General features: G+C 32.3%; 1 protein-coding gene across 1 annotated transcript; it reads left to right on the top strand.

The window, feature by feature from the left end:
* The first annotated feature begins 143 nt into the window (after positions 1-143).
* LOC137925545 (facilitated trehalose transporter Tret1-like) lies at positions 144-23,859 on the top strand. The gene is made up of 7 exons (XM_068769003.1): positions 144-388; positions 11,874-12,103; positions 16,950-17,273; positions 18,924-19,059; positions 21,560-21,783; positions 22,687-22,869; positions 23,299-23,859. The coding sequence occupies exons 1-7, from the start codon at positions 316-318 to the stop codon at positions 23,569-23,571; spliced, it is 1,443 nt and encodes a 480-aa protein (XP_068625104.1). The 5' UTR covers positions 144-315; the 3' UTR covers positions 23,572-23,859.
* The last annotated feature ends 3,940 nt before the right edge of the window (positions 23,860-27,799 follow it).

Raw genomic sequence — 27,799 nt, 5'->3', positions numbered from 1 at the left:
GATAATATTTAAGTTTATTAAATTATTAAAGGATAATGCGCGGGAAGCTACATACCCTTGACTGATAGTAGGCAGCGAATGTTTAAATAGTGTTGAGAGGTATACTATAGACCCAGTCGGCATCCACATTCATTCGAAATTACAATACAGTCCCAGACGCGCGCTTCCGCGCCATTTTGGACGGCTGTTTCGTATTTTTTTAAAAAAAAAAAAACGAAAAATGCTTCTAAAATATTTTTAAATTAAGTGTTATTAACAACACATTATTTCAACATATTAATTTTTCCGTGATTTGTATTTTTTAAAAAAACCAAAATGCTTAAGTACACAGTGAAAAAATATTGTTCAGAGGGCAGCAAATTTAATCAAATTTTAATGGTGTTGCTAAGTAAGTATTTATTTATTAATTTAAAAATTTATTTGTCAAAATTACTTAGTATTGCACGTCTAATTAATTGTTTCAATTAAATTATTTATGGCTTATTAAACAGATTGTTAACAAAGATTTATAAAAAAAAATAAAGAATATGTAACATTTTGAAAAACATGTTTTTAATATTGCTTTTAAAAGCTAACGTTACGAATAAATCGGTTAAATTTAGGACAATATTATGCAGCTAATTTGTGTTTAAACAATGTTAAAGCTATTGACATATAGTTAGGAAAATAAAAAAATCTAATAATTATGAATAATAAAACTAAAATGTTTGAAAAAATATCTCGTAATTTACGTAAAGCGGCAACTTTAAATCATCAATAATGGATATACAAAAAGCACTTCTATTTTATAAATATTTTTTAATTTAAAAATATGCGTAGCTGTTCACGCTAAATAACCTTATTATATCAGTTTACATCCAGATTAATATCACTACTATTTACATAGATTGATAATAGAATGTCACTACTATTTTTTATATTTTTATATGTATATAGATTTATAAATATTCTTACGTTTTTTTTTCGTAGACATTATTTAACGTTTTTAGACAATTATTTACATAATTTTCCATGTTTCATCCTTTTAGAGATGAGATGAGAGATGCCGAAAATATATTTTGTCCAATATTAACCTCTAGGCAAACGTCTTTTGCGGGTACCAAAAAAACCAGCTTGTCCTTGAAATTTAAGTGTAAAATTTCATTACATCTGGTTATATCACGGACTAATCGAATGATGTCGCATTCAAATGATTTTAAAAGTTTAAGGAAAATAATAAAAAAACGTGTACTTTTATCTGTTTAATATTTAAATTACAAAATCAAAATCTCGATCTAGCAAAGGTTAAGGGGTAAGTGGGTTGTCACATGAATTCAGTAGTTTAAAAACCTAATAAAAGGATAGCTTTTTATTAGATTTAATTTAATCCATTAATGTAATATATAATTAAAGGTCTGAGCAACGGGTTCATCATAAAATACTTGTTCGTTGACATTTCCGCATGATAGAACAAGTTAAAATAATTAGACAAAACAAACTTGTTTCACAGTTTGGCGCGAGGAGGCCCTTTTTACTATTCTCGTACATTATGTTGACATAAATTAAGGTGTGATAAAGCATTTGCCGTTCAGGTTTTTGCTGCGTATAATTTATTATCCTGTAATTGAAGTTAAGCAACATTATATCGTTTTTCATTTTGATAACACCGTATTTAAAATATTAGTAAATATAAAACTCTTCTGAATTAAGAGGTCGCTCGATTTAAGTGTTTAAATTAAAAGACCGTTTCTTTTTCAATAAATTTAAACAAAAACTTTTAAAGTTTTGCCTCGCGAATATTAAGCATTATATATTTAAATTATCTTATTCTAATAATTGACTTGTACACCTTAAGTTTGACTTATTAGAAATATTTCAATTATATTTGAACAAAAAAATTATATGAAATTAAAAGTGGAAATAGACAAAATTTTTGACAATTTCACTGTTATTAACGCCATAAAATATCTTCTTTTACAACATAACCTACTACTACTTAAAATTAATTAAACTTATTTACTACATAAATCGTAACTGTATATAGATAACGGTAACTCGGTGTGATTAAGGTTTAAACTAAAAATGTTGGCATAGTCACAATTTATTTCTCATCAAATATAATATAAAAAGTGAAAATTTTTGTATGGTCATTAACCGCTGCTTTCTTTATATCAAGCGATTATGATTTTTAAATGTACGAAGATTTTACTACGACTCGAACTACGAATAAAGTATTTCCGAAGCTACGCACGGAGAAATCATTGCATTTATTAAATGCAACTGAATCAATGCAAACTTACGTTAAGATATGATGATATTATATAGTATATAGAGTTTACAATACATGTATATACATATATATATATACACTTTGAGGCTTATTTAACATATATAATTATATTCGATTAATTTATAGATTCAACATTTTGAATTTGTAAAGTAATATATTTAAGTTTTTATTAAATATAATTAAGTATATGTTTTTCGCTATGACAGTTGTGATAGTAGTAAAACAAGTTTAACAACAACATTGAGTTTAATAATCAATTCTAGAAACGTTATTATTCTTATTAAAAGCAAATAGTCGAAAATGAATGGTAATAAGAATCAGCGAAAAATTTATAGTTGGACGCATAGATATCATAATAAGTAGGAGAAAAAGTTTATTCGCCTTTATGTATAAAAAATCGAATATAATTTATTTTTTAAAGTTCATTAACATTTAACTATAGTATATCGGTGCCATTTTGATCGACGACTTTTTGCCATACTGTAGGTCTGCTATAGAGCCGTTTCGCAAAATAACTACATTTTGTGACTTCTGATAAAAGAATTGCCAAGTAGTCTCGGAAGTTCTCCTGGACGTTTATTCCTGAAATTGCCTAAATAGTTTTTGAAGAGATTGAAATAGGTGGAAATATGAAGGTACAAAATCAAAGCCACATGGCAGATGCTTTATCACCCAGCTAATTTCTTTTAATATTTGCCAAGTAGGTAAAGATGTGTGTGATTTAGAGTTATCTTGATGAAAGACCGTACTACTTATGCCTTTTGTAAACGGCCGAACTATGTCAATATTTATTCCGACTGCTTGCCCCAATATGTAGCTTTAATCTCATCAGTTGGTAGCAGAGATTCTATTCCAAATGTGGTTCTGCCCGGCGGTGAACGCTTGTAACAAACAATGCCCTTCTTATCCCACCATTCACGCGGCAGCACCTAGTTGCGAATTCATCGGGATTTTGCTACAATTTTTGGAGCCTGACAGATCTTAGATCACGACCTTTTTAGCACGTTCTCGTTGTATGTGATCCACTTTTCATCACTAGTTATCAAGTTTATTTAGTTACATAAAAACAGTCCAGTTTCATAACGTCTTAATAAAGAATTACATTTGAGTACACGGTTCATTACATTTCTTTCAGCGAGCTCATGTATTTGATATTTCGTTCAAGGAACCCAAACATCGAGGTTTTTTTGTACACGCAGCTTTTTTTAAATGAATTAGTGATAAATTTCAATTTTTTAGCCATATTTGAAATCAAATTTTCCTAATTTACAAACCATATAATAACTTTATGTTAGTTTTCCTAATTAAATTATTAAATTAAATTCTTAAAAATTAAGTGCATTAAATTCTCAAATGTCATATTTTTTTTCCTTTTTAAAATGTAACCTTCTTAATATCAAATCTGGCCAGATAAATATAGTGTTATGCGGACCGGAAAGAAATGTCGTTTCTGTTCATGTCGATATTTGACTATTTTTTGGTAGCATCATTACTTACTTGGAAGATGGTTGTTGGATGGTTGTTGATAACGAAGGTAAATATATTGTTGATTAAAAATAAAAAATGGTAAAAATGTAGTCATGTGAATTTAACTCAAGAAAGCGACATTATTTTTAGTTCCCTCTAATATGTACTATTAAAGATATTTTATTACAAGTTTATATCACAATGTTTGCGAAAAGACTTTTTATTTGATTCAATATGTATGTCGTTCAATCACTGAGACGGAATGCATTAATATTCAACCAATTGACATGTCAATATGTTATTTTTTTTGCTATGCTTCCAACATAATTATATAAATGTTTCATCAATATTATTGACATTATTAAATCGAATCTGTCTCGTATAGATGATGTTTCGTTAAGAGAAATATATGAAGATATTTTTATTTCTTTTAAGTATTCGCTAGCAATTTTTTGCACGAAAGGAATAAATTATAAAATTTTTAAAAGCTTTTTGTAGTTTATTACTGTGCTCATATGTTACTATATTTAAAGTAAGCTTAGCCATAAAAGCTTTTAGCGTTTCTTAGAACCACGTATAATCTGTATCGTAGATTAAAGACAGTGGTAGCAAAAGGCTGCTTATTATAAATGCATAAATCTAAGTTCGTTAAACCTTTGCGAATAGATAAGTAGTGGGTTATATTGCTTCTAATTTTTTTGTATCCTTTTATTTGTGGCAGGAAATATACTTAAAATAATGTCATATGTAACACAGATTAAAAGAGAGTCCTTCTAATAATAGAAATGACCTACTGCCTCTGGATTACCTTCATTACATATGAATGTACCTAATCTATCCTAATTATTTCTAACTTAAGGTGGACAGCCGTAATGAGTTTACAGATTTATTGTATTAGTTTTAAATGACGAGATGTTCGGAACTAATGAAATTTTGTAGCTTGTTAGTTTGTCACGGGGCAATAATTAGAGACTCCACGCTTCTTTTATTGAACTTTTTTTAACTACTTTGATAAGTAGATTACGTAATCAACGCATGAATTAATTTAACAGTTTATTAAACAGATTTTTCATATTTCACATTTACCTGCATGATAAAGTTGTTTTAATTATTTTATAAATTTGCACAGAAACTTATTGTTAATATATTCTCACTGAAGATTTATCTACAGCCTACTAGATTCTCGAGATACTGCCAAATACAGAAGGTTTTCCCCTATTAATGATATAAGCGTGGCTAGAGTTTCTTTTGCCACTTTTTCCAGCACTATAATTTTTGGAAGTTGTTGCATTGTTTGCTTTAAGAACCTCTTCTAAAAGGCCTATTGTTCTCGAAAATAACACGGGATCAACATGAACTAATAGTCTTTGTCCTCTATTCATACTACAAAAAAGGCAACCCCTTCATAACATATTTTTAGTATTTCAAATATATCATAAGGTGATTATTTAAGAGTAATTGTTCTGGAGTGGAGACAGGAAGGGCAAGCGCAGCGTATGACGTCCTGCCACAATGTGGACACAGACTTTATTAGGTCGTTAGAAAACGTTCACTTTTTTATGATAAATCTATGGAGAGACCTATGTCTCGCTAAGTACGTTCTACGGATGAAACGATGATGGTGATGAAATGGCAAAAGGGCGAAGTATTCAAATGATAACAGACGTAATACGTAAGAAGAAATAAAAAAAATACTAATGAACCTAAATATGTCAAATATAATTTATTACATTTGTTAACGATATACATAACGATGGGACGTTTTATTTGAAAGGGTTATATGATTTCCATGGTCAAATTATTATTTATTATTACGACGTAGGTTTGGATTGTCCGGCTGTTCGATTACCCTTTGAGCTCTCATTCTTTGTCACCGCCATATTGACGTCAAATGGGCTAAAAGGAATGCGTCAATAGAAAACTAGTTTTCGATATTTTTGAAATGAGACACCTGTTGTTATTTATTACAATTTTCTTTGAAACATGTAAAACAAATTGATATATTTTTTATTAAATCATGTGCTACTTTGTGGAGGGATGTGGTTAAAAATCTAAAAGAAATATTTCATCTTAAAATAAAAATGCACTGAGTTTGCTTGGCGAGCGAAAGTGGCAGTGTTCAAAACACATAACGCGCAAAACAGATAGCTACTGAAGGTTTAGGGTTTTGGAGTGGAGAACATAGACTAGCAAGCGAAGTGTAGAACATCTATCCACAAAATTAACGAACGACTTCTTTATATTCGCCGGGAGATGCTGTAAACAGGCACGATTAAAAATCTATGGGCTTATGTCTTCTAGTGGACGCTTAGGCTTGTGCCGGAATTTATTTTCACGCAAAATAATAGAAAAAGAAAGTGATCTGATAAACATAGCAAAAACTCTTGGTAAATCATAAGGCTAAAACGATGAAAAAAAAAACCTGTACCTGCGCTAACATTTGACGCTTCTATAATACGGTATAACAACTTATAACAATGAGTAAATAAATATAACATAACGTGAAAACGTTTTTGGGTGAAGTTTTGTTTACTTTGATTCAAAGGCCGTTTCAATTTAGGCGAGTGTTCAGTGTGAGGTCGAATCGGCAACAAATGCGTAATTGCGCATTATTACAACATTAAGTCGCAAAACAATCAGTTTACTGAATGGACCCGTCGCAGGCATGTTATTTGCGCATGCCTCGCTCAATCATAACCAACTTTTTACAACCCTTGATTTATTGAAATTCACAAGTAAATTGTCAGGAGATTCAGTTTTAATGGTCATTAATATTGTTTGTCCAATGCTTTCAGATAATGAAGACTAATTGTTCTATAAATGATAATTTCAGGGACAGAGTTCTGTTGGTAATATATGTGTCATCACGTGTTGCCACGAGGATCTCTTGGTGTCTCGACTCGTTTTAAATAAAATTTGATTCATAATTTTACATGAAGTAAATTCAGAAATTTGAAATTTTTAAATTAAATTAAAACAGAAATTGTTTATATGTAAAAAAAATTAATAGTTTATGAAATATTGAAACAGAATTATGTTGAATAAGTGATTGGTCCGAGATTCAATCAAATTCACATAATTCAAACATTCCAGACGATAACGATCGAAAGGGTTTATATTCCTTAAACAGTTATCGACTTGATTTCTTATATAGATTTTTTGTGGTAATAAATTATTATTATGAATAGTCGGGTATAACTTGTAGGTTTTTATCGCAATGAAAGAAATATGTTTTTAATTTCACTAAATTAAATTTAATTGATTATATAAAAAATCCACTTTTGAATTATCAATCAAGTTTAAGCATTTTTTAATAATAACAATTTCTTAACAATAAATGAAATTAAATAGAAATAAAAAAGTATACACTAATTATTTATTTTCATAGCGAATTGAGTAAATATATATGTTTAAATATGTAATAGTTTGTATATTGTCATAGTTGTTTGCGGATTTTTTTGGTTGTAAATGGAATAATTAATCAGACCAATAATTAGCTACTTAACCAATTTTAGTAAACAATTAGGAAAAAAAAATGTTTTGAATCTAATAAAGCTGACGTTAATGATTTATTGAAAAAAAGACTGCGTTAGTATTTAAGATCTGGATTACCCATTTTTTCTTAAAATCTAGGCGTACCAGTTTTAAACAATAATTGATGGCATGAATACTTTTTATCATGCGCAGCGGAAGTCGAACTGGCAGTACGACGTGTCGTGTCGAGTTCCGAGAAAACAGGATCTTATTGTCTATGGTACGCAGAATCACTTATCACCAGGTGAACAATGTGTTCCGGAATAAAGTAATTTAAATTCATAACCCAGACGGTAAGTGTAATCGTGTTAGACATTACGGTATACAATTATAAACGAATACACCACATCTTCACGAAGTAAATCTAGGCTGCATGTTTACCGACTCTTTTGTGTGCCAATTTGAACAATTATTGGCGGTTATTATACCGAAATGTCCATTTAGACCTTTAATCAAAAGTCTAATTTTATATATGGATTCAAAGATATCAAAAATGATAATGATTATGAATAATAATGGTAATTTAAAATGTTTTTCGCGGGTTATGTTCTGTTAGTGCTTAGATACCAAGATACCAATCATTTGATCATAGTTTTATAAAACGTAATATTAACTACATGTTAGAATTACTGTAATATTGCTGAGGGATAGTTAGTAAAAGTGGCAAAATATGAGTATAAATGAGATAAACATATGAAATAGCATTCAGAATAAATACAATACAATGCATACAAAAGTAGAAATACTAAAAACGTTAAAATAATTCACCACTAATTAAGTATTAACCGTGACACTTTAAAATAAGTATATATATACAATAGTACTATCTTTCTAGAAGAAATTTTCGGTAGTGTCGTGACAGTTCGATACTGTTTTTAATTAAAAAAATCCAGCGCTAGACTAGATTTAAATTAGACATTTCTCATTCATAAATGTTAAATAAACAGGTTCTCTTAGATAACACCAATGTTATACAATAGTGGTAAGACTACTAAGCGGTCAACACACTTAGCAACATTGATCTCCGTTTCGGTTCCTTGTCAAGGTCGCAACGAAAAAATTGTTTTTATTTATTTATGCCAAGAGGATAACGTACGATAAGTACGTCTTATAATTAATGTCTATGCCTACTTAAAACTGTTATTTTTAAATTATTATAACTGTTCATTGTAAATCTTAAGAATGTTGTGTTAGCGTGGTATAAAACTGACATTACTCACAGTTGTGGTAAGTTTCTGTTAGACATATTGTTTGATAGCGCATCTCTTGTATCTGAGAACTGATTCAACAATTTAAAGAACGCTTTGTCTTTCATGTAATCATAAATTATATAACTAGTTTTGATAATTTAAAAAAATATTGTCATGTTATAAATTTCATTAAACAAAAACTTGTGAAAAACTTTATTACGACGGGAAGGTCTTTTAAGTAACAATAAAGCCTGGTATGAATTGCTGTGCTACTGTATTAAGGATATTGTAAAAGTGGGGAAAAAAATTGATCTATTTGTTGTCGAGTCAACTCAGATCACAACGAAGCGTTTGGGGCCCTCGTAGCTTTAAATTGAAAAAATGCCATTACAAGATAGGGTCAATCTAATTCTAGTCTGAGTCAAGTTAGGCTCTCTAAATCGCTATAATAATCTGTAATACTTCCAATACGTAAACCAGCGTTTATTAGTATTATTAGTTCAATGGACAGACAGTTACGACTCCCATAAATAAAAAGTTAATCAATCTGTTTACCATCTTTCAAAATAAGCCTTGACGGTAAAAGTCAATATAATGAACGCAAGTTTTATTTCATGGTAGAAGATAAAATAATACTGGGTCATGTAATGGTATTTTGAGATTTTTTTTGACAAAAATTAGTCATTGAGATAAGCTGTGTAATTTGGAAATGCGAATGCGAAATAACCGTTACTAGCTATCGACTAGACGGCGCCTCAATACAGAACGAAAAAAATAATAATAATATACCAATCGTAATTTTAATACTGGAGAAGTTTTTTTAAGAATTTTTTTATTTAAAATATGTAAGCGTTTAGTGAATGCAGGTGATTTACCACCCGAGCACGGTATTTCTTCTCCACGGTGAGGTAAATAATTGTCAGTAGTGATCGAGATTCCGTAAATTTACACAGACAGTTTACAATTTCGACCCGAACGCGATGGCAGTGACTGCATCACTGATGGCGTCCGAATTTTAATCGACGTTCAATTTGTGATTCGAACGCTAAAGACTGGTTAAACACAAAAGTATTGTGGTTTCTGTGGCCAGTAATACGGTTTGTGTGCTACACAGCGCTACAAATTCTTTTTTTCATTAACAAATACTGTTTGTACGTTGGGATTCACAGCTTAACTTGGTTAGAGCTTTCTACAGTAACTGAACTCGCAGAGGCTCTTAATAGGCAAGGCTCGAGCGGTTCCATTATTTCTTGTAGCGATTTGATAGGCTATTAACATTTTTGAACACTTTGGCGGACGATCCATCGAGCAACTAATCGTTAGGACTTTTAGGCCTTGTCGTGGTCTATCACTAGAATTTTCAGAAAATTTGCTAAATTAGAAAATTTGGTAATATATAATTACAAATAATGGAAAAGCCATTTAAAAAGTTTCACAAGTATGAAAAAATAATACAAAGTTTTGTTGTCTATATCGAAAATAGAAAAATCTGTTTTCAACATCTTCTTCTTCAAAAAAAAGAGAAAACATAGCTTACAGATATTAAAATGAGTTTTAGACTTAAAGGGTATTAAATTTATTAATGTAATATATCTAACTTTTACCCTATAATATTCAAATCAGCGCCTAACTAATAGAAAGCCAAAAAGTCTAAATCATATGTCACGCGAGAGTGGTTGCGTCTAATACTCTGAAAACCCAGTGTGTCCAAAAGGCTTATCTAGGCTCTGTTGCTATTATCGGCTTAAACAAAATTCTAAATGGCGCTGTAATGCGTAGGACGTATTATAGTGCTTTCCCAGCGTAATTTTTTATACTACGTGTCTTATACAAAAGGAGTTTAGTGTGTCACTTCACTTGCCAACAGGTGATTCGATCCGTTAGTCTGCCATATAAATTTGTTTAGTATACGACGATATTTCTAGAAACTCGTGCCTTGTGGAGCTCTTGACCTCCAATGAACTCCGTAATTAACAGAGAACGATCGGCAGGCTTACAATGTTGAAGTAAAATTGAAATGAATTGTTCCGAGACTCATGTTTCTGTTTGTCAATTGGAACGACGTAATGAGGCGTTCGAGATATTCTCTTTGACGTTCTTCCAATCTTGTAATTGATTCCCATCTTTATATTAATTAATTAATTGTGTTGTTATTAAAGGTTTGTTTGGGATCCAATCCTTTGATATAGCATATATATAACTACCCGATCTGTTGGTATTATTAACGGAGCAAATTCAAAATTCAAATCTATCATTTAAAAGTAAAAATAATTATGGATATTATAAAAAGTTTTAACGTTAAAGTCGGATAAATGCTAGTGAATAAAAAAAAACAAACAATTATCCTGGAACTTTAAACATAATATTTATTTTTAAACCACTAATGTACAAATGAAATTGATTTAACATTAAAATGCTTTTATCTTATAACAATATTATTTTTATTTCTTATGCACTTAATGGTTTTGTCTATTACACGCCATTTTCTTTTAATCTTCTGTTGATATATAATAACGGTCTACTCACTAAGATTTATTTCTTACAGGCAACAGTGGTACAAAATTCATTTGAAAACTTTTTGTCATAATAACATTATTTTTTAAATTATCGAATAATTTATGTAGTATTAATAACCAGTTACCTTTTTTTTAGTACGACTTCGCAGTACTACTAGGTGGGCAAATCTGAATAACATAAATATTCTTGATAAATAAGATTGATGCAAATTGCGATTGCCTAAAATAATTATTATTTCGATTATTATTGATAATTAAAATTTGATTACAACCAAATCTTCCAGTACCTTATTAGCAGAAACAAATAAATGAATTTTGAGTTTCTTTTAAAAGAAATTTATTGTTTAAAAAAGTAGTAACATTAGATTAGGGTGCTGAAGCTTATGATTATCAATCACGTTGCCGACAGATCTATTCTTATTTTGAATGTGTAAGGGAAACGTTGTGATTAAACCAATAATTTTTAGGATTAAAAATTCTTACGACTTCTGTATTATTCCTTTATTAGTTTTTAATCTAAAATTATAAACACATTATTAAATAAATCTTACCATAGCATTTCAGAATTGTCAGTTGATCGCTATATGTGGAACTTGGTTTTTTGGCCCATTGATATGATTGATATTTTAATTTACACATGTGCAACTGTTGAGTTCTTGGTCGGCTCTTTGCAACATATCAGCATTCCGTTGATAGCTTACTACTTAAAACGTTACAATAGACGATTCAAAAGCGTATGTAAATGTCTACTTGAATAAAGTTATTTTTATTTTATTATCGTTAATTAATGTTTATTTTTGATAGGTGATAAGGAGAAATCTATCTTTCATTAAATTATTTCTCAAATAATAAAATATCGGTTGTTTGTTCGTTAATAACATTTTATATTTTTTGCAGTGGTGCTACCAGTTTTCTCCTATGGAACGGCAATAGGGTGGCTGTCCCCCATGGGACCTAAACTCATGTCCGAAGATACGCCCGCAGCTGAACCGGTTCATCAGGACGTCATATCCTGGATGGCGTCGGTCCCTTACCTCGTTGGAACACCTGCTGTCTTTCTATTTGGATTTATTGTAGATAACTTTGGAAGGAAGACGGCTTTAATGATGACGTCATTTTCTATGGCAGTGAGTATTATCCAAAATATATCTGTCTTCTTGCATGGTTATTATTTAACAGAAAATTATTTATTATACATTTGTTACACAATTCATCGCTGTTTAGCATTATTTACTTATTTAATCAAGAAACTAGATCGAGACGAATGTTAATAATATACATAATTAGATCACATTGGCAACGGAAATAAGTGACAATAAAGTTTTTATGATTTGAATGGTTATATATAACCATCTTGAGAGCTGGAACAAGTTTGTTCAAACAAGTTTATTTTTCGTAGACATTTTTTCCAATTCATTTATTATAAGCTTCGCAATATTTAGATCTGTGTAAAGATCAGAAATAAAAGAAGCGAAACGTTTACTTGTACTACCAGGTTTCATTACATTTATTCGAGTGACAACATAAGTTTTTTTTTATTGTGTAAATGTTTAAATTGAAAATCAAATATTTGCGTACAGTTTAATAGCAACTTCATATTACCTATCTAATATCAGTTGCAAATATATAATATACTCCTATGACTATATTAAACATTTTTGTATTTATTAATTGAAAGGGGATTTGTCAAAAGGAGACTATGTCACCTCCATTAGTTAATGGAAACATACTCCATGTATTGATTTTTAAAGAAATATTTAAGCAGTTTTTATGGTTTTGTGCGCCCCGGGCAAAACTAAATTTGTTTTACATTTTCATTAAAGAATATATAAATTTAGTCCAAATTAAAAAAAGTAGGAAAAAATCGAAATTACAGAATAAGAACAATAAAGTATAAAAGAAATCGCATAATCAACAACACATTTGAAGTTCGAGAGACGAAGAAGCGAGATTTTTGCATATGCCCGATGTGACATACAAAATTGTGTGCTGTGTAATATTATTTTTTTAAAAAAGGAAAAATAAATAATAAATATTTTATTTTTAAACCAGCTCTCATCAAAATTTGGCGCCACAGGTAATAGCCCAGCTTACAGGCCCCTTTACCCGGCGCTGTAAATCTTGATCAAAATTTTTCTTCTGGGCCTTCGCACTGAAGCACTAAAGCAATATATGAAAGAGCCTTACTCCGGGTAGACTCATCCTATAAAATATTAAAAATAAAAAATAGCATTAAATACTATTTTATACACGACTGTACGTGCGAAATCGCACGCAATGATCAGAATTAAGGCAGTATACATCATGTTAGAAAAACTATTTATATTCAATTGGTAAACGAAGTTTAAGAGCAAATCTAGTTATTACTTCTTAGAATCTACTGACAAAGATATATATTTGCGTTTAAAGTTAGCGGTGGCGTCTTACGTATCGAATTCGATATATATGATTAGCAAGAACAGAACGTACGAGCGACGATTCCTTAATCAAAGTCGAACGGTACGGTTGAGTTTTGAGCGAATTTTTCATGTCGATAGATTTTGAGTCAACCGCATTGACCTTATCGGCTTGATTAATTCGTAGTGAGGAACTTAGATCAATGACCTACCTGAGAATGGGGAGGTGAGTTAATATAAGCGAACGCTCATTCAGCGGACTGGAATGTTGCTTAAAGCTGAGAATTATTTAGATTTAACTAACGTCATCAATACACTATTATATTAATTATAACCAGATTCCTAATGTACGACAGAATATATAAAAAAACTTGTTCTTAAATATGTTTGTTATTTCTTTTATTTATCGTTTCCCATTACTGACAAAATATGTTAAACAATTTCAAGTTTATTTTTGAATACGTGTATGATGAATACGTAGTAGCTCACTTGACATATATGTAGACATGTTCTTCAAAGATTTGTTTTGAATTAGGATATTTAGTTTAAATTATTTACTCCTACAACAAGTATATATCGCGCACAAAACAGATGGCCGCTGGCGTGGTTCTGGAGTAGTGACCACGGATCGGCATGCGTAGTACGCCCGAACTCGACAAACATGGTTAAGGTTGTTGGAATACGAAGGATGCAGTCTGCTTCTAACCGGATCAATCGGAAATATATAAGGCCTCCCTTATGTATAGCAGTATATGTTTTACGGTTAAAATAATGGTGACGCTTTCTGTATCAACTATTGCCTATTTAAAAAGTTTAGAAAAGTATATACTGAATATTCGTAATAAAAAAAATGTTTTAAAATAAAATAGCATCCTAAAAGTGTGTTAAAAAATATTTATAAAATTTAAAAATAAAAAAGCCGGTTATGAACAAATTGAAACAACATGTGACTAAGATGTTTGCTTTTAAATAATTCTTTATATAATTATTGTTATATTTCTATACATCGCATTGATTTATGATGATAACTGTAATGAGTTACGGATAAAAAGCCGCAACATAAAATCTTAGTGAATGTAAGAATTGTTTAACCAAAATTTTATACTTAGTAATCTTTTACACAAAGAAACTATAACTAAAGAGGTAAGAAATAACAGTTACAAGGATAACCTCTATTTTTTTTAAGTCGCTTGTGATAGAATATCACTCTAGGATCCGTTAACCACTTTATGCTAATGCTTGTACTACGAGATAGTTCTCGTCGCGTGAAACCGAAACATTTTGTAGTTTATGGGCTATTAGCCTCAATAATATTATAAAAATGAAAAAACTTATAGATTAAAGATAAAGGTTATTTGCATGCTTAAGTCGGAGAATTATGGATTGATTGATTTTCCTTTTTTCGTGATACTTTGCATATTTGTTCAGGGACGATTCCGCGAGGGCCTCTATCTGATATCATCATTGCAAAGTTTAGAGTTCAAACCTCTGGATAAAATACTAGAACATAAACGTATTCTTTAGAATAGGCTTCATTAAGCATCTTCGAAACATCAACATATTTATATAATGTATTGTGTGTATCTATGTATAGTATTACTGATACTAATTTTTTTCATATACTATCTAGAGCCAGACTAGAGCCATTCACGTTTCCTTAGACAACAAGTCTCTCCATAGCGACTTTTTGTTCCATAACATACTTGAATTACTTTTAGATCTAAGAGTAATTGATGGCTGGGAGGCATCCTTGGAATGTTTAGTTAAGAGTCCATGATATACTCAACACACAACGGAAGTAGCTCTTCTAAATTCATGTCCCAAGACAGTCAAATCAAGTGACCCGTAATTTCCTAGTCACAAGCCGCGGCAAGGCGCCACCGCGCTAAAACACTTTGCATATGCTAGAAATGAATTAAACATATTGTGGCATATGCTTAATAGCCTTAGCGACAGAATAAATTTTAAGTCTCTAAAGAAATAGAATAAAAGAAAATTCGATTATCTTCTAAATATTAATGTCGCGTTTAACATTTAGTAATTGCGGCCAGTTGAGGAAAAAAAAAACCAGTTCTGATTAAAATGTTGAAAAATTTAAATACATTGTAAGAATAATAGTGGACAGAAAGGGCGATGACCAATCTCTGTGAAAAAATGCAATAATAATTTTTCTTGATGGTTAGGTCGGTACTGAATTTATTAAATGATTTGATTATTCATTTATTTATTAATAAAATTGTTCTTACTGGCGTTAGATTTTAATACCACTGTGGCACCTACACCTATAGCCAAATAGTATTTTTTTATGGTATTAGGTTCTGTATCTGTCACTGAAAGGGCATTGCCGCAGTAATTGAACCAATGAGCTTCTGAAGGTGCTAGTAGACATGGTATACTGGATTGGGATGCCACCAAACTCTTACATTGCTTAAGCGGATCGTGGAGTACGGAGAATCCCATGGTGAGACTAACCATAAGGGGACCTCAGCGGGAGATACATCTTTAAAGTTCCGACTCGTTGGTTCTCAAGAGGGCCAAAACTAGGTCGGTTGCAAGTATGGGATTATGGCAACCATCAACATCAACATTTCGTAAACATTACTGCGCTCACATTGAAAGCGCTGTAGGTTTTTATTACTGAGCAATAGTGCTACTTAAACTACTGAACCGCTCCTTAGGTAAGCGCGACAAGAGCCCACGAAAAAGAGCATGAGTGATAGAAATACCCCGTCTATGTTGTAGGTATCCAGACCAAAGGCGCGGTACGGCGGTTTCGGCAGCACTAATATTAGACGCACCGTTTTATTTATCTCTACAACGTTAGCTTAGCCAAAAATATATGCATCGAACATCAGAAGAGAGTCCAATACGTGTTGTCATTTACATGTATGCAGCAGACGTGGAATAACTTCTGATCTGAGTTTCCAGTACGTGAATGACCTAAGTGTATTCAAGAGAAGAATGAATGAGCGTCTTTACACTAGAACATTTTGTCTTTATAAACTTTATTGGAACAATATAATAATAAGAAGCCGTCAAGATTTTAATCTTTTTACGCTACTATCGTCAAGTTGAAAACCACGTTCTCTATTATATATGCACGTGTTATATGAAATACCGAACCCGCTGTACCGCGCCTTAAGTATGCGCGCAGACAGATGGGGGCAGGGAAGGGGGAGAGTATCGGTGGCTCCGTTCTTTTTTTTGGCTCAGTTTTTCTTCTCAAATATCTCATTTGCGTTTTGCCAATTGCGTTCCGCGCATACTTTGATGGAGTAACTAGAAAATGTAACGCGATATGTCTAACAAGTTTACAAGGAACTTTGACTACACAGAATTGTGTATATTAATCTGCTATCCCAAGTCATGCTGACTACACTCTTCACTCACACATGTACCTTTCTGGTCTTCTGCCTTTATGCGATCGTAATCGTTCAACAGTCAATTTTGTTAAGTTCGCGGACCTTCGAGTTCCTCGAACTCGATGTGCTTTTGCAGCTTCTGATAAAGCAAGCGGCCAACCAGCACCTATATCACCAGAAACAAACCGAATGTATATAATTTTTTTTCTTTACAGGCATGTTGGTCCTTAAAGATTTATTCGACTTCCACATGGGCTTTGATATTAGCTCGCGCTATCGTCGGGTTCGGCGTCAGCGGGTCTTACGTTGTGACGCCGCTGTACATTAAGGAAGTAAGCGAGGATTCCATACGGGGCACGCTGGGCAGCCTCGTGATCCTGTCCCAGAACCTTGGCAACCTGCTGGTGTACGTAGCAGGAGAGTACCTGTGCTACCACACGACGCTGTGGATTTGTCTGGCGGTGCCGCTGGTGCATTTATTACTTTTCATCACGATGCCAGAAACGCCTTCTTATCTATTAAAATGCGGAAAGGTGGAAGTACGTATATATTTTAATTAACCTGTTATCTAATTATATTAAGTTAAAAATAACATGTTCATATTATCATTACGTCAAGTCTATGTCGGCATATTGACAAAGCTAACAATTCGGAGGGTATTGAAATCCAGTTTTAAACCTGTTGTAAATTCGTCTTAATCAACGGCATTTGTACTTTGTACTCGTGAAAACATTAAGATATCATTTATTATTATTAGAAAATGAAAACCTGTTTTTTCAGTTGGTATCTGGCAGGTGACTTTTTTGTTTCTCTTATGTCAAACAATAATTATCATTGCGTTCGGTTTTGAGGAATACTATATTATTGTATATTTTGTTTTATTATAAAATGGACAATGTTACGTGACAGAGCGGCTATTGTAATTGAGATTTTAATGACAGAGAGTCATTGTCTGGCTATCGCTATTACTGATTAACAAGATTCGAGCTAACCAAATGTAGAGAATACACTATATCATCTAAGCTTATGAACTTTCTCGATCCTTAATTCCGGATATTACTTTGTTTATATTACCGGATTGAGATCTGTCATAACTTGACATTACAAAGATCTTAATGGATTATTCAATCCACCTATTCAGGTTTAGGAGGCTGAAGGTGGACCTCGGCTTGGGTTGTCACTTGGTCCAGATTACGAGAACTTTTGTGATATTATAAACCTGTTATATAAAAAACATGCTGAATAGTGTATCAAAAGCGAACATCGACTCATTTTTGGGACGGAATTTCAAAGCAGGATTGAAAGGTCCATTTAAAATTTGGTCTTTTTTGGTCTGTTTACCTTCATTGACCAGACTCCTGGTCAGTGAAGGTGAAGGCCAATGCTTTGTAAGGATGCCTGCTTAAATCTTCTTAGGCCGTCAGTCACCGCCACGTACCCAGCCCGTCTCGCTACATCGCGATGGAACTGGCAACCGCACGGTGAATTCATAGAATATATAGAGAAAGAAGAGTTGAAATGTGGTATGAAATATATAATAAAAGATGTGGTATAAACTGCAGCACCCAGGGTTTGAGCGCATGTAAATGCGACGTGGGATATGATTTTGTACATCAAGAGCTTGCACACAATTTTCTAACGATGGATATATTTGTCTACCGACAAGTAAAAATACCATTCACGCAACATCAGTCAATCGAAGTTTAGTCCTGTATTGATCTCGACCTTCGAATCGGAACAATAAGAGCGTATTGAAAGACAAATCCGAGCCTAGACCAATTACTCCATGAAGTCTAAGTGAATGAGGAGTTTATCGGCCTGCCAATTGATGCAGTGCATTATCTGATATAATAGCTCCATTCGAGGCATCTGACTGATTCTGGAAAGAGATTCTGCAGCGCTCTATCACTTCACAGTCGAAGAAGCTGCAAATTCTTAACATCCAAACAGCATTATTTAATGGCCTAAAATACAAATTTTAAATAAGAAACAGATGTTAATTGTATGTGTCATATGTACACAGCTTGTTAAGGTCATTAGAAGACGCTGGATGTATACTGCTTCTCTCAGATCTTATAGGAAATCTTTCAAGTGGTCTATGTCCAGTAATGGACGCCTTACGGCTGAAATGATCATGTGGATCGTGATGACATGTATAAGTATTTATTTTTTCTTAATTTATATCCTAGGAAGCCAGGGGAGCTCTAGCTTGGCTACGCTGTCGTCAGCGAACAGACGCGGCTGTGGACAACGAATTGCAAGCGCTCTTACTCGAGATGGAACAAAACAACTCTATACGGTTCTTTGAAGTGCTTAAAGTTTTAAGTAAGTAAATATTTTTTTACTGTGTTAGCCTAATAGTGGCATGGCATTGTGGCATTCTCATTGCTTTATTAAGCAAAAGGATTTCATTATATTAGGGGGACTGGAAAGTAATGTCGCTTTCTTAAGTTAAATTCACACGTCTACATTTTTAACTAGTTTTTATTTCTGATCAACAACATATTCACCTTCGTCATCACCAACCTTTTGCCATCTAGTAAACAAATTCAATGCCGGAGCGGTAAAAATCAATCGGTTTTTCTGTAAAATCATTCGACAGAAAGGACATTACTTTCCGGTCCCCCTAATACGTGAGCACAATTTTATATCGAATTGTCTCAAAGTGAATTGTCCGTTCAAATCTATAGGAAATAAGAATCTTTTATGCCAACCAAAATCAAAGCCCAGTCCTTTTATTACAAACCTTGCATATAAGCGAAGACAGAGGGATAGTTCAACTATTCATATTAATAATCAAAAAGTAATTTAAATAAAAACAAGCAAAATTAAGATTACTCCTTAATGTAATGTTGTTTAAAAAGTTTTAAAAAAGAAAGTAATCATTAACTAATGGTATATGAGATTTAAACAATGGCGGGGAATACACAACTTTGATCCGAATACTTTAGAAAAGGTTTCGGCAATATTGGTTTGGTAGATGCAATATAAAATATAGTGGGCATAAAATGCGAAGATGACAAATTATAGGAATTATTAGATGTTGACATAAGTAAAGAGCAACGGCAAATAGTAGAAGCATTACATGTATCATAAGAACCAATCGGCAGACGTTTGCGAACAATGGCAAATATCCTAAAATTTAGTAAATAAGTCCCAAATAATTTGAACGAACGTAAAATATAAAATCACGGTCACTTGTGGAATGCTTACAATATTTTGATACGCGTTAAATGTAAGCTACAGGGTGTAAACAAAACAACTTGACCTACTCTACCTTTTTTAGGCTACGCTGAATTTGACGCAAATGACAACACGCGAAGACGAGTGCTAGCTAAACAACTTCAGTTCTCGTGGCTCAGTAACGAGTTCACCTTGTTTACTTGTGTGAACACATTGTTATAAGCTTCTACGGGAATTGCGTTTGTTGGAAACTAACCATTAGCATATTACACTTTTCAAAAATGAAAATAACATCTATAGTGCAGATGGGCCGTATTAAATTGATATTGGGCAATGTTTATAACTTTGTTTAACCGATATCAACTTTATGCATTAGCATAATATAAGAGCAAAAATACGACCTTGGGAAACATGATCATTTCTCTCGTACGATTAATGAAAATGTTTTAGGAGTGCCAAGCTGAGTGTAACAAAAAATGTGATATGAATGAAGTCCTATGTAGCGCACGTGCTTAATATACACGCACAGAGAAAAGATATACTTGAAAATAATTAATATACGACTAATATGTATAAATCTATAATAAACATACAATAAAAAGTTGCATATCATAGCTTTAAAAATAATAGATACAAAAATCGCATATTTATGATGGTTTCTTAGAATTTTTGAAAATATAAAAAAGAGATTTAGATGTATAATAAGAGATTTTCACCTCTGTATTGGCTTAACTATATCGCTGGAATGGCTTAGAGATTGGGATTTGTTATAAATATTCCTTCAGCCGAGTGATGGTTGAGAAGCGTTAATATATAATTTAATAATTTATATAAGTTAACGACGCGGAAAGTTAGAATAATAAGAGTATTATTATGAACTAGTCATTTCTTTTACTTCTATGACATATGTATGTATAGTCAAGCGAGAATTATTTTTAAATATGGAGTGATAGCATTACATTATTTTAAGCATTATGTTAAGTATGGGATTCTGGTAATTGTGTCCTAAGTCCGAACATTTGCGAAAAATTTTAATCAATTTGAATCGTTTAACTGTATGAAGTTATATGTAAAATTTGTGTTGTATGACACAAATATTTATTCTTTCGAATATGGTTTGCTAACCACTTTCGAAAAGTCAAGACATCGATTTACAAACGGACATTTAAATACGTATTTATAGGTACGACAAAGAGAAGAACTTAGCAAAAGTCTGGATAGTTATTCTTTTTCGAAAATATTGCAATTTTTTCTGTTAAGTCATCCATTTGTTACTTGAAAATCATAAATAAACATAATATTGATCCCAGGCACGTTTATCTCTTATAAAATATTTAATACAATAATACACCGTACTGATCAATCCTTCCTTAAAAGCTTTCATTTTTTTTTTTGGATAGTTTATAATTGTTTTAGGGATTTTGTTATAGAATGCTTTCCATGAAATGGATGAATAAACTGTATCGTACAATGATATTTATTTATTTAATATTCTTTATTGTACACGCAAGGATACGTTTAAATAGTTTGATAATAATAAACAGAAAAGTACACTGTCTTATCACACGAAGCAATCTCTTACAGACAACCATATGCATATATGATAGTTCGTTTTGTCACTTTAGTATTTTTTTTTCTTTAGTATCGGACCGAAGTACGTTCCGCGCATTCCGCATCACACTAACTATAACGCTGGCACGGGAGTTGTGTGGCTGCGTGGCTGTGTTGCATTTCGCCTCGCTCATCTTCAGCCAAGCGAGCGGCAGCTGGGTTTTGACCGCCAACCAACAGGCGACCCTACTCGGCGTCGTCCAGCTCATTGGCTCTTGCACCGCTTCTAGTCTCGTCGAAAGGACTGGCAGAAAGGTAAAACTAGTACTTTAAGCGGTTCTTAAATTGGTAATACAATTGTGAAATTAAATTTTAACTTAAACATCATGGTTGATAGTATAATAGGCAGAATTTAATGCTTATCAAAACTAAATTATTCCAAGCCTAAATTAAAAATTATAAGGTAAAATAGAAAGGTGCTCGAGTGACCACCACCAGCGAGAAGACGTGGTAGGCTCTTCGTTAGATGAACCGTCGATATAGTTAAGGTTGTGGGAAATCGCTGAATGCGAGCAAGTCCGGTCATATTGGCAATCTTTGTAGGAGACCTATGCCTTGCAGTTGATGTCTATTAGCACAATTGACGATAATCATAAAGATAGATTAAAAAGCAGTAATTAATAAGAATTATATATTGTTAAACTTACAATATCAAAAGTACGCAAATCAAATTTAATTTTTAATTATTAAACACATCTTTAAATTAAAGTAAAAAAAAGTTAAGTAAAGTAGTGTAAAATAAGTAAAAGAAGTATCAGTCACTTACAATTACATATGCCATCCACACACCTTAGGTCTCAGTCTTCAGAAAATGAAAATTTTGGAGTAAAGAAGTTCTCTATCCTAGAAATAAAATACTGTTGTATGGCGTAAACCGCATGGCTATTCCATATGGATTATCTGTATTCACCTTATCACATGGCTATTTATATATCCACGAAAAAATATCAAAGGTTCTGACAGTTGCGTGGCGTACGCGGTTTGTTGGGGCAATATTTGACAACCCGGTATCTTGTTTTGAGAATTATCTGACTTCGTATTAAAAATGATGACTTCGTAAAAGTAGAGAATTCTCAAGGAGTATCAAGCTTATCATTACTTATCCTCAAGAGAATAGGCTTGAAAGATTTGTGTTTTAAAAATAGCTTTGATCTGCAGCCGCTGTTAGGAACGACGTGCCTGGTGTCGGGCGTGTCATTGGCTGCTCTCGCCGCGTGGTTCTCCTTGCGAGCTGGTGGCGCTGCGCTGCCTGTAGCGGCGCTCTGCCTGTGTATCTACTGCGACGCAGCAGGACTTCAGCCTGTTCCCTTCGTAATCATGACAGAGATGTTTTCTTTCCAGGTAATTTAACACAAGCGCACTTAATCTTTATCAAAATTTCAGCCATAGGACATGGATATTTTAATTGATAATGATTCAGAGGAGATCAATTTCAGCCATTCAGGTCCACACATGGACATTTTCTATAGATATATCCTCTATAGATTTTCATTGGAACTGGTTGGAAGCGCACTTGCTATATTCACCGGTCAGGACTAAGGAATCGCTCTTTACACAGCAATATTGAAAGAAGGTGAAAGAGAGGGACGAATAAAGGGATTTTTGATAATGTTTGCCAGGTTTTCGTGTACTATTTACATGTATATACTTTTGATGAAAAAACTCAAGTACTCGTAAAACACGTACAAACACAAACTCTGAAAGATTTGACCACAGTGGCAATGTAACAAAGCTAATATAAATTAAATTATTTATTATATTTTATTGCAGTTCCGCGGCACAGTCACCTCCATAGTGATCGCCTTCGCCTGTGCTCTGGTGTCGGTAGAACTAAGGGTATTCCAACCGCTCGCTGCGTCAATCGGCCTGCAGTTCGTCTTCGGTTGTTTCGCGGCGGTTTGCATTATAAGTACAGTATATATCGCTTGCTGCGTTCCCGAAACCAGAATGCGGACTACTGAAGAAATATACGCGGAGCTCAATGGAAAGGGCAAAGAGAAAAAGAATCCAAGAGATTGCGAAGCGTCTGTGACTCGGTTGTAAACGTATGGATGTAGATTTATATGTATGTTCTATTAATTATCCAGTTTAATGTGTTAAGAACAAATTATGCACGAGCTGTTGGTGTATAACACAAGAATGGTTCATCAATGGATGTTGCAAAGCCACGGATAAACATTTACATATTTATTGTCGACATATTATACTTATATAAATATCGATCGACCGGTACATCTAACCACATATTTCTCATTATCTAGTTATAACATTGTCAATACATATGTAATAGATCCTTAAAGGATAATGTAGAATACAATACTAAAAGGGATGGAGGCAGTATTCCATTATATTTCTAAAAAAAATATAACAAATTACAACTTAATTATTTGCAAAATTTCCTTATATAGTTTTGGGAATATATGTATCTAGTGAAAAAAGTAATTGTATACGATAAAATAAGTTATGTTATAAAATTCAAATTTACTGCCATACATATGTATATGTATTGCTTATGCAACATACTCAACTTTTGGACAAATATAAAACAAAAAACATCTATTTATTACAATTTTCCATTTTTAAATTTAGATGTTATCCAAACCAGATCAACATTTTGATAATTTCTTGAATGCATCAGAATTATCTGCTGATTATTATATATACAAAACTATAAATATCGATATTTCTTTTAAATGGAATGTTTGATGTAGCTATATAATAATACTCAACATAATGAAGAATGAATAAGTATCATTTTTAAATTCATTGTTGAAGAAGAAACTTTTTTCAATTTTGTTTTACGTTCGATTAAATATTTTTGTGATACGCAAAAAATATTTTCTACATATATTTTTTTTACAGACATAATATGTACTCAGTATCCGATACTGCATGAGACTGTGCTGTATAATGTGTTTTATGTCGAATATTGTATAGATTTTTTTAAGTTAAACGTATTTATTTAATAAATAAGACGTACAAAAAGCCAAAAGAAATTAAAATATGACTTGAAATTAAATATGTTTTATTTTTTCTTACCTGTCAACAATAAGTACATTTAATGCTTTACTTTTAATTTTAAATCTCTGGAGATTAAAGTTATTTTTAAAAGGACTATACTCATATAGGACATCCTCCATTGTCGATTTGAAATGGAATGAAAAATGTTTGCCTAATAAATGTAGCCAGTCAAAAAGGGTCGTAACATTTTTACTATGACCACACAGCAACATATTGTAGGTACCTAATGGCAATATTCATAATGTATATTGCTAAAAGTAACGGGTCCAGCCTTCTAGAGCACTCTCAATTTAAAACGATAAACGTTCTGATGTATGTGTGCAGGTACACAGTTCTGAAAACGGGCATCCATTCATTACTTTTATTGTGACGCTTAACACACATTCACTGATGGTAGGTGCCGCCATCTACAATACAATAACACTCTGTATATTCAAATACGTCGCACCGGGAGGATTCCAGTCACATACTGGAATTTCCAGTCGAAAATAAGAACCCCCATATCCTGCACGTCGTCATCATCGCCATTCGACAACCAAGCGGTCTCGTCGGAAACGAAGATATGCCAATATCAGAGGGGAAGCTTACTCCCCGATCATATTAGCTAGAAGCGTTGCTGGAGTTTCTTCAGACATTTATCTCAACGATAACGCTTTCTTAAGTTGTATTATTGTCACGAAGGTTGTTTGATAGCTCCTCGATGATCGACAGTTAAAGTTGCCTTTTCCAGGGGACATATTCTCTACATAAAGCGTCCCGTTTTAAAAACTTTCTTAGGCTTTACGGCCTCTGGTGGCTCCTGAAGGAGAGCGCTCTCCTTCCTAAAATTATGTAGTCGTCGTCGTTTCATATCGTAGATGTTTACTGCAAGGCATAACCCTCCCCCAAAGATATCTATGGATAAATAATAATCGGCACTCTTGGCCGGCGGGTTGACGATCGCAGTGTGGCATTATGGTACCCAGTTCACTTAAAATTTCGGGAATTCATTTAAGGATCAATGATAAATAAAACACAAGTTTTACAAGCAATGGAATGTTTACAATTGCAATGACACAGTTCGTTTATAATAAATAAATATATATTTATACATTGTTATTATAACACGCGTTCAGAAGGGCGGCTTCGCTTACTTTCCCGTCATAACACAATCTTTTTTACTTTCTTATGATAGATAATCTCTCTAGGATCCATTCTTTCGTTGCTTTTCACAACCTTATTCATCACGATCCAATTAAAAAGGGAAACAATTTAACATTATAAGTCAATGCGTAAAACATTGATATTAATTAAAATGAATCTCCAAATATATTAAACATAGAAATCTTAAGGCTCATTCAATTCGACAATTCATTTTAACATTTTTATCAGACACGAGGACGGTATGTAGAGAAAAAATGTAAGAATTGCAAAAAAGGTAAAAACTTATTTTCATGTAGAAACTACAGACTAAATTAAACTATTACAATACGTCTAGCTGTCAAACATTTTTCTTAGCTGTCAATAAAAAATGTGTTAGGATTTTATGAAAGAAAAAAAAATCGCGTTCAACTACAATAGTTATTTTTGTATCAATCGTTATTTATTAATAAAACATTATAAGTAAGGTGACCATCATGTTTTTAAGCACTCTCCGCGCCAGAGGAAACATTGAGCTGTTTGAGTATCTAAGGTTCAGATGTTTCCCCTTCCTTGCGATCACTTTTCTCTTCGTATTTGATGGTTTTTTTATTTTTTTTTTTTTGGCATATAGTAAATTTAAAATGGTGTCTCCTATAAAGGTACACACTCTAAAATTATCTGTAAACTGCTGATGTATCTAAATAAATAAGTCACTCCGAAATACGTTCTATTAAAATTACGTGGGCACCACGTCATTACCAAATAAATTGATTTAAAATTATTTACGATACCACCTTCTAGAACCATCTATACAATCACATTTGAAACAGTAACAATGCCAATTCCAAGTAAGCGAAGCCACCGTCTGTCACACCGTAGCGTTCTTGTACACAGATACAAAACACCGTATATAAGACTACAAGATACAATATACATATGCGTAACTAAACGTATACAACACTGATAAAAATTGTAGTTCATATAAAAACGACAAGACGATATAATAGAAATGGAGTTTTGTGCTTTCCCATAATTTTATAGTATATACTTTATATATCTTAAGAACATTATACATATATTTATCTCTACGCTAGAAAAACTGTTATTAATGGTATCAAAATCGACTTTTAGTAAGTACATATGTAAACGAATCTGTCATATATCTATATGTTTAATATGAAGTACGCTATTCTGATCGAACTCTAATTGAAAACACGAAAGGTTTATTATATAAAATTAAAACTATGAATCATATGAGAAAATTAATAAGTACACCTGTCTTATATTTAAGTTAAAACAATATGACTAAATGCTTTGGATTGATAACAAAACGATTCCATTCACTTCAGTATACCAAAAACGTTTCGATATAAAGCAATACTTGATCACAAATGCACGGGCAAGAATTTATTAACCAATCTCTCTACCAATATTGCACTGAAAATCCTAAAAATACTTGATATGCAATCGCTTACCTACTCTATAAATCTAACAAATCAACATGATAAACAAGCGTTGATAAAGAGGCCTGTAAAAAAACAAAAAAGCTTCATCAATTCACACATACACAAAAATAAAGAAAAACAAATATTTCTTATGTAATTCTTAATCTACATTGGGCTCCATCACGTCATTACACGTAACTACTGGTTTTAAAAAAAAATAAACGTCACACAATGACACTTAACCTAGTATACCAGACAAACACGAACGACGCAAATGTCGAAGAATGTGAATTGTGAGCAAACTATACTATATTCGCCAAACGGATTAAGTAAAAAAACATATATACAGATAATATACTAAACTCATTTTAAGGATGCATCATATCGACGTAATAATGCGTTTACATTTATGACAAAATGACAGTTTATATCTAACGAGAAAAAGCTTAAAAAGAAACGAAAAACACCCGTGAATATTTTCATTCTGTGATAAACAGTTAGATACTGTGTTAAACAGTTACTGTATCAAAGTAATTCGAACAGGTAGAGAGATTTGGTGTGTTGCAAAATTAGTGTATAATAAAATTTTATAATTAATGTAAGAAACAAGAAAATTTAATGCATATAAAAACCGTTGGATATTGCGATATTTTTAAACGCGAAAATAGTTAAATGTAAACGCA

The sequence above is a fragment of the Battus philenor genome, unplaced genomic scaffold (genome assembly GCF_028537555.1).
Source record: "Battus philenor isolate CCGP_79_NKW_IND1 unplaced genomic scaffold, ilBatPhil1.0.hap1 SCAF_27, whole genome shotgun sequence".
In the NCBI taxonomy this organism is placed as follows: Eukaryota; Metazoa; Arthropoda; class Insecta; order Lepidoptera; family Papilionidae; genus Battus; species Battus philenor.
Note: the sequence above shows the minus strand (reverse complement) of the source record. Positions and strands in the feature narration are given on the sequence as shown.

What these genes read in the sequence shown, in the direction of transcription:
- LOC137925545 (XM_068769003.1), top strand. Translation starts at nt 316, where the DNA reads ATGCTTAAGTACACAGTGAAAAAATATTGTTCAGAGGGCAGCAAATTT. An exon ending in TGAAGTGCTTAAAGTTTTAA is followed by an intron (nt 19,060 to 21,559) that starts GTAAGTAAATAT and finishes TTTTTTCTTTAG; the next exon opens with TATCGGACCGAAGTACGTTC. An exon ending in CAGAGATGTTTTCTTTCCAG is followed by an intron (nt 22,870 to 23,298) that starts GTAATTTAACAC and finishes ATTTTATTGCAG; the next exon opens with TTCCGCGGCACAGTCACCTC.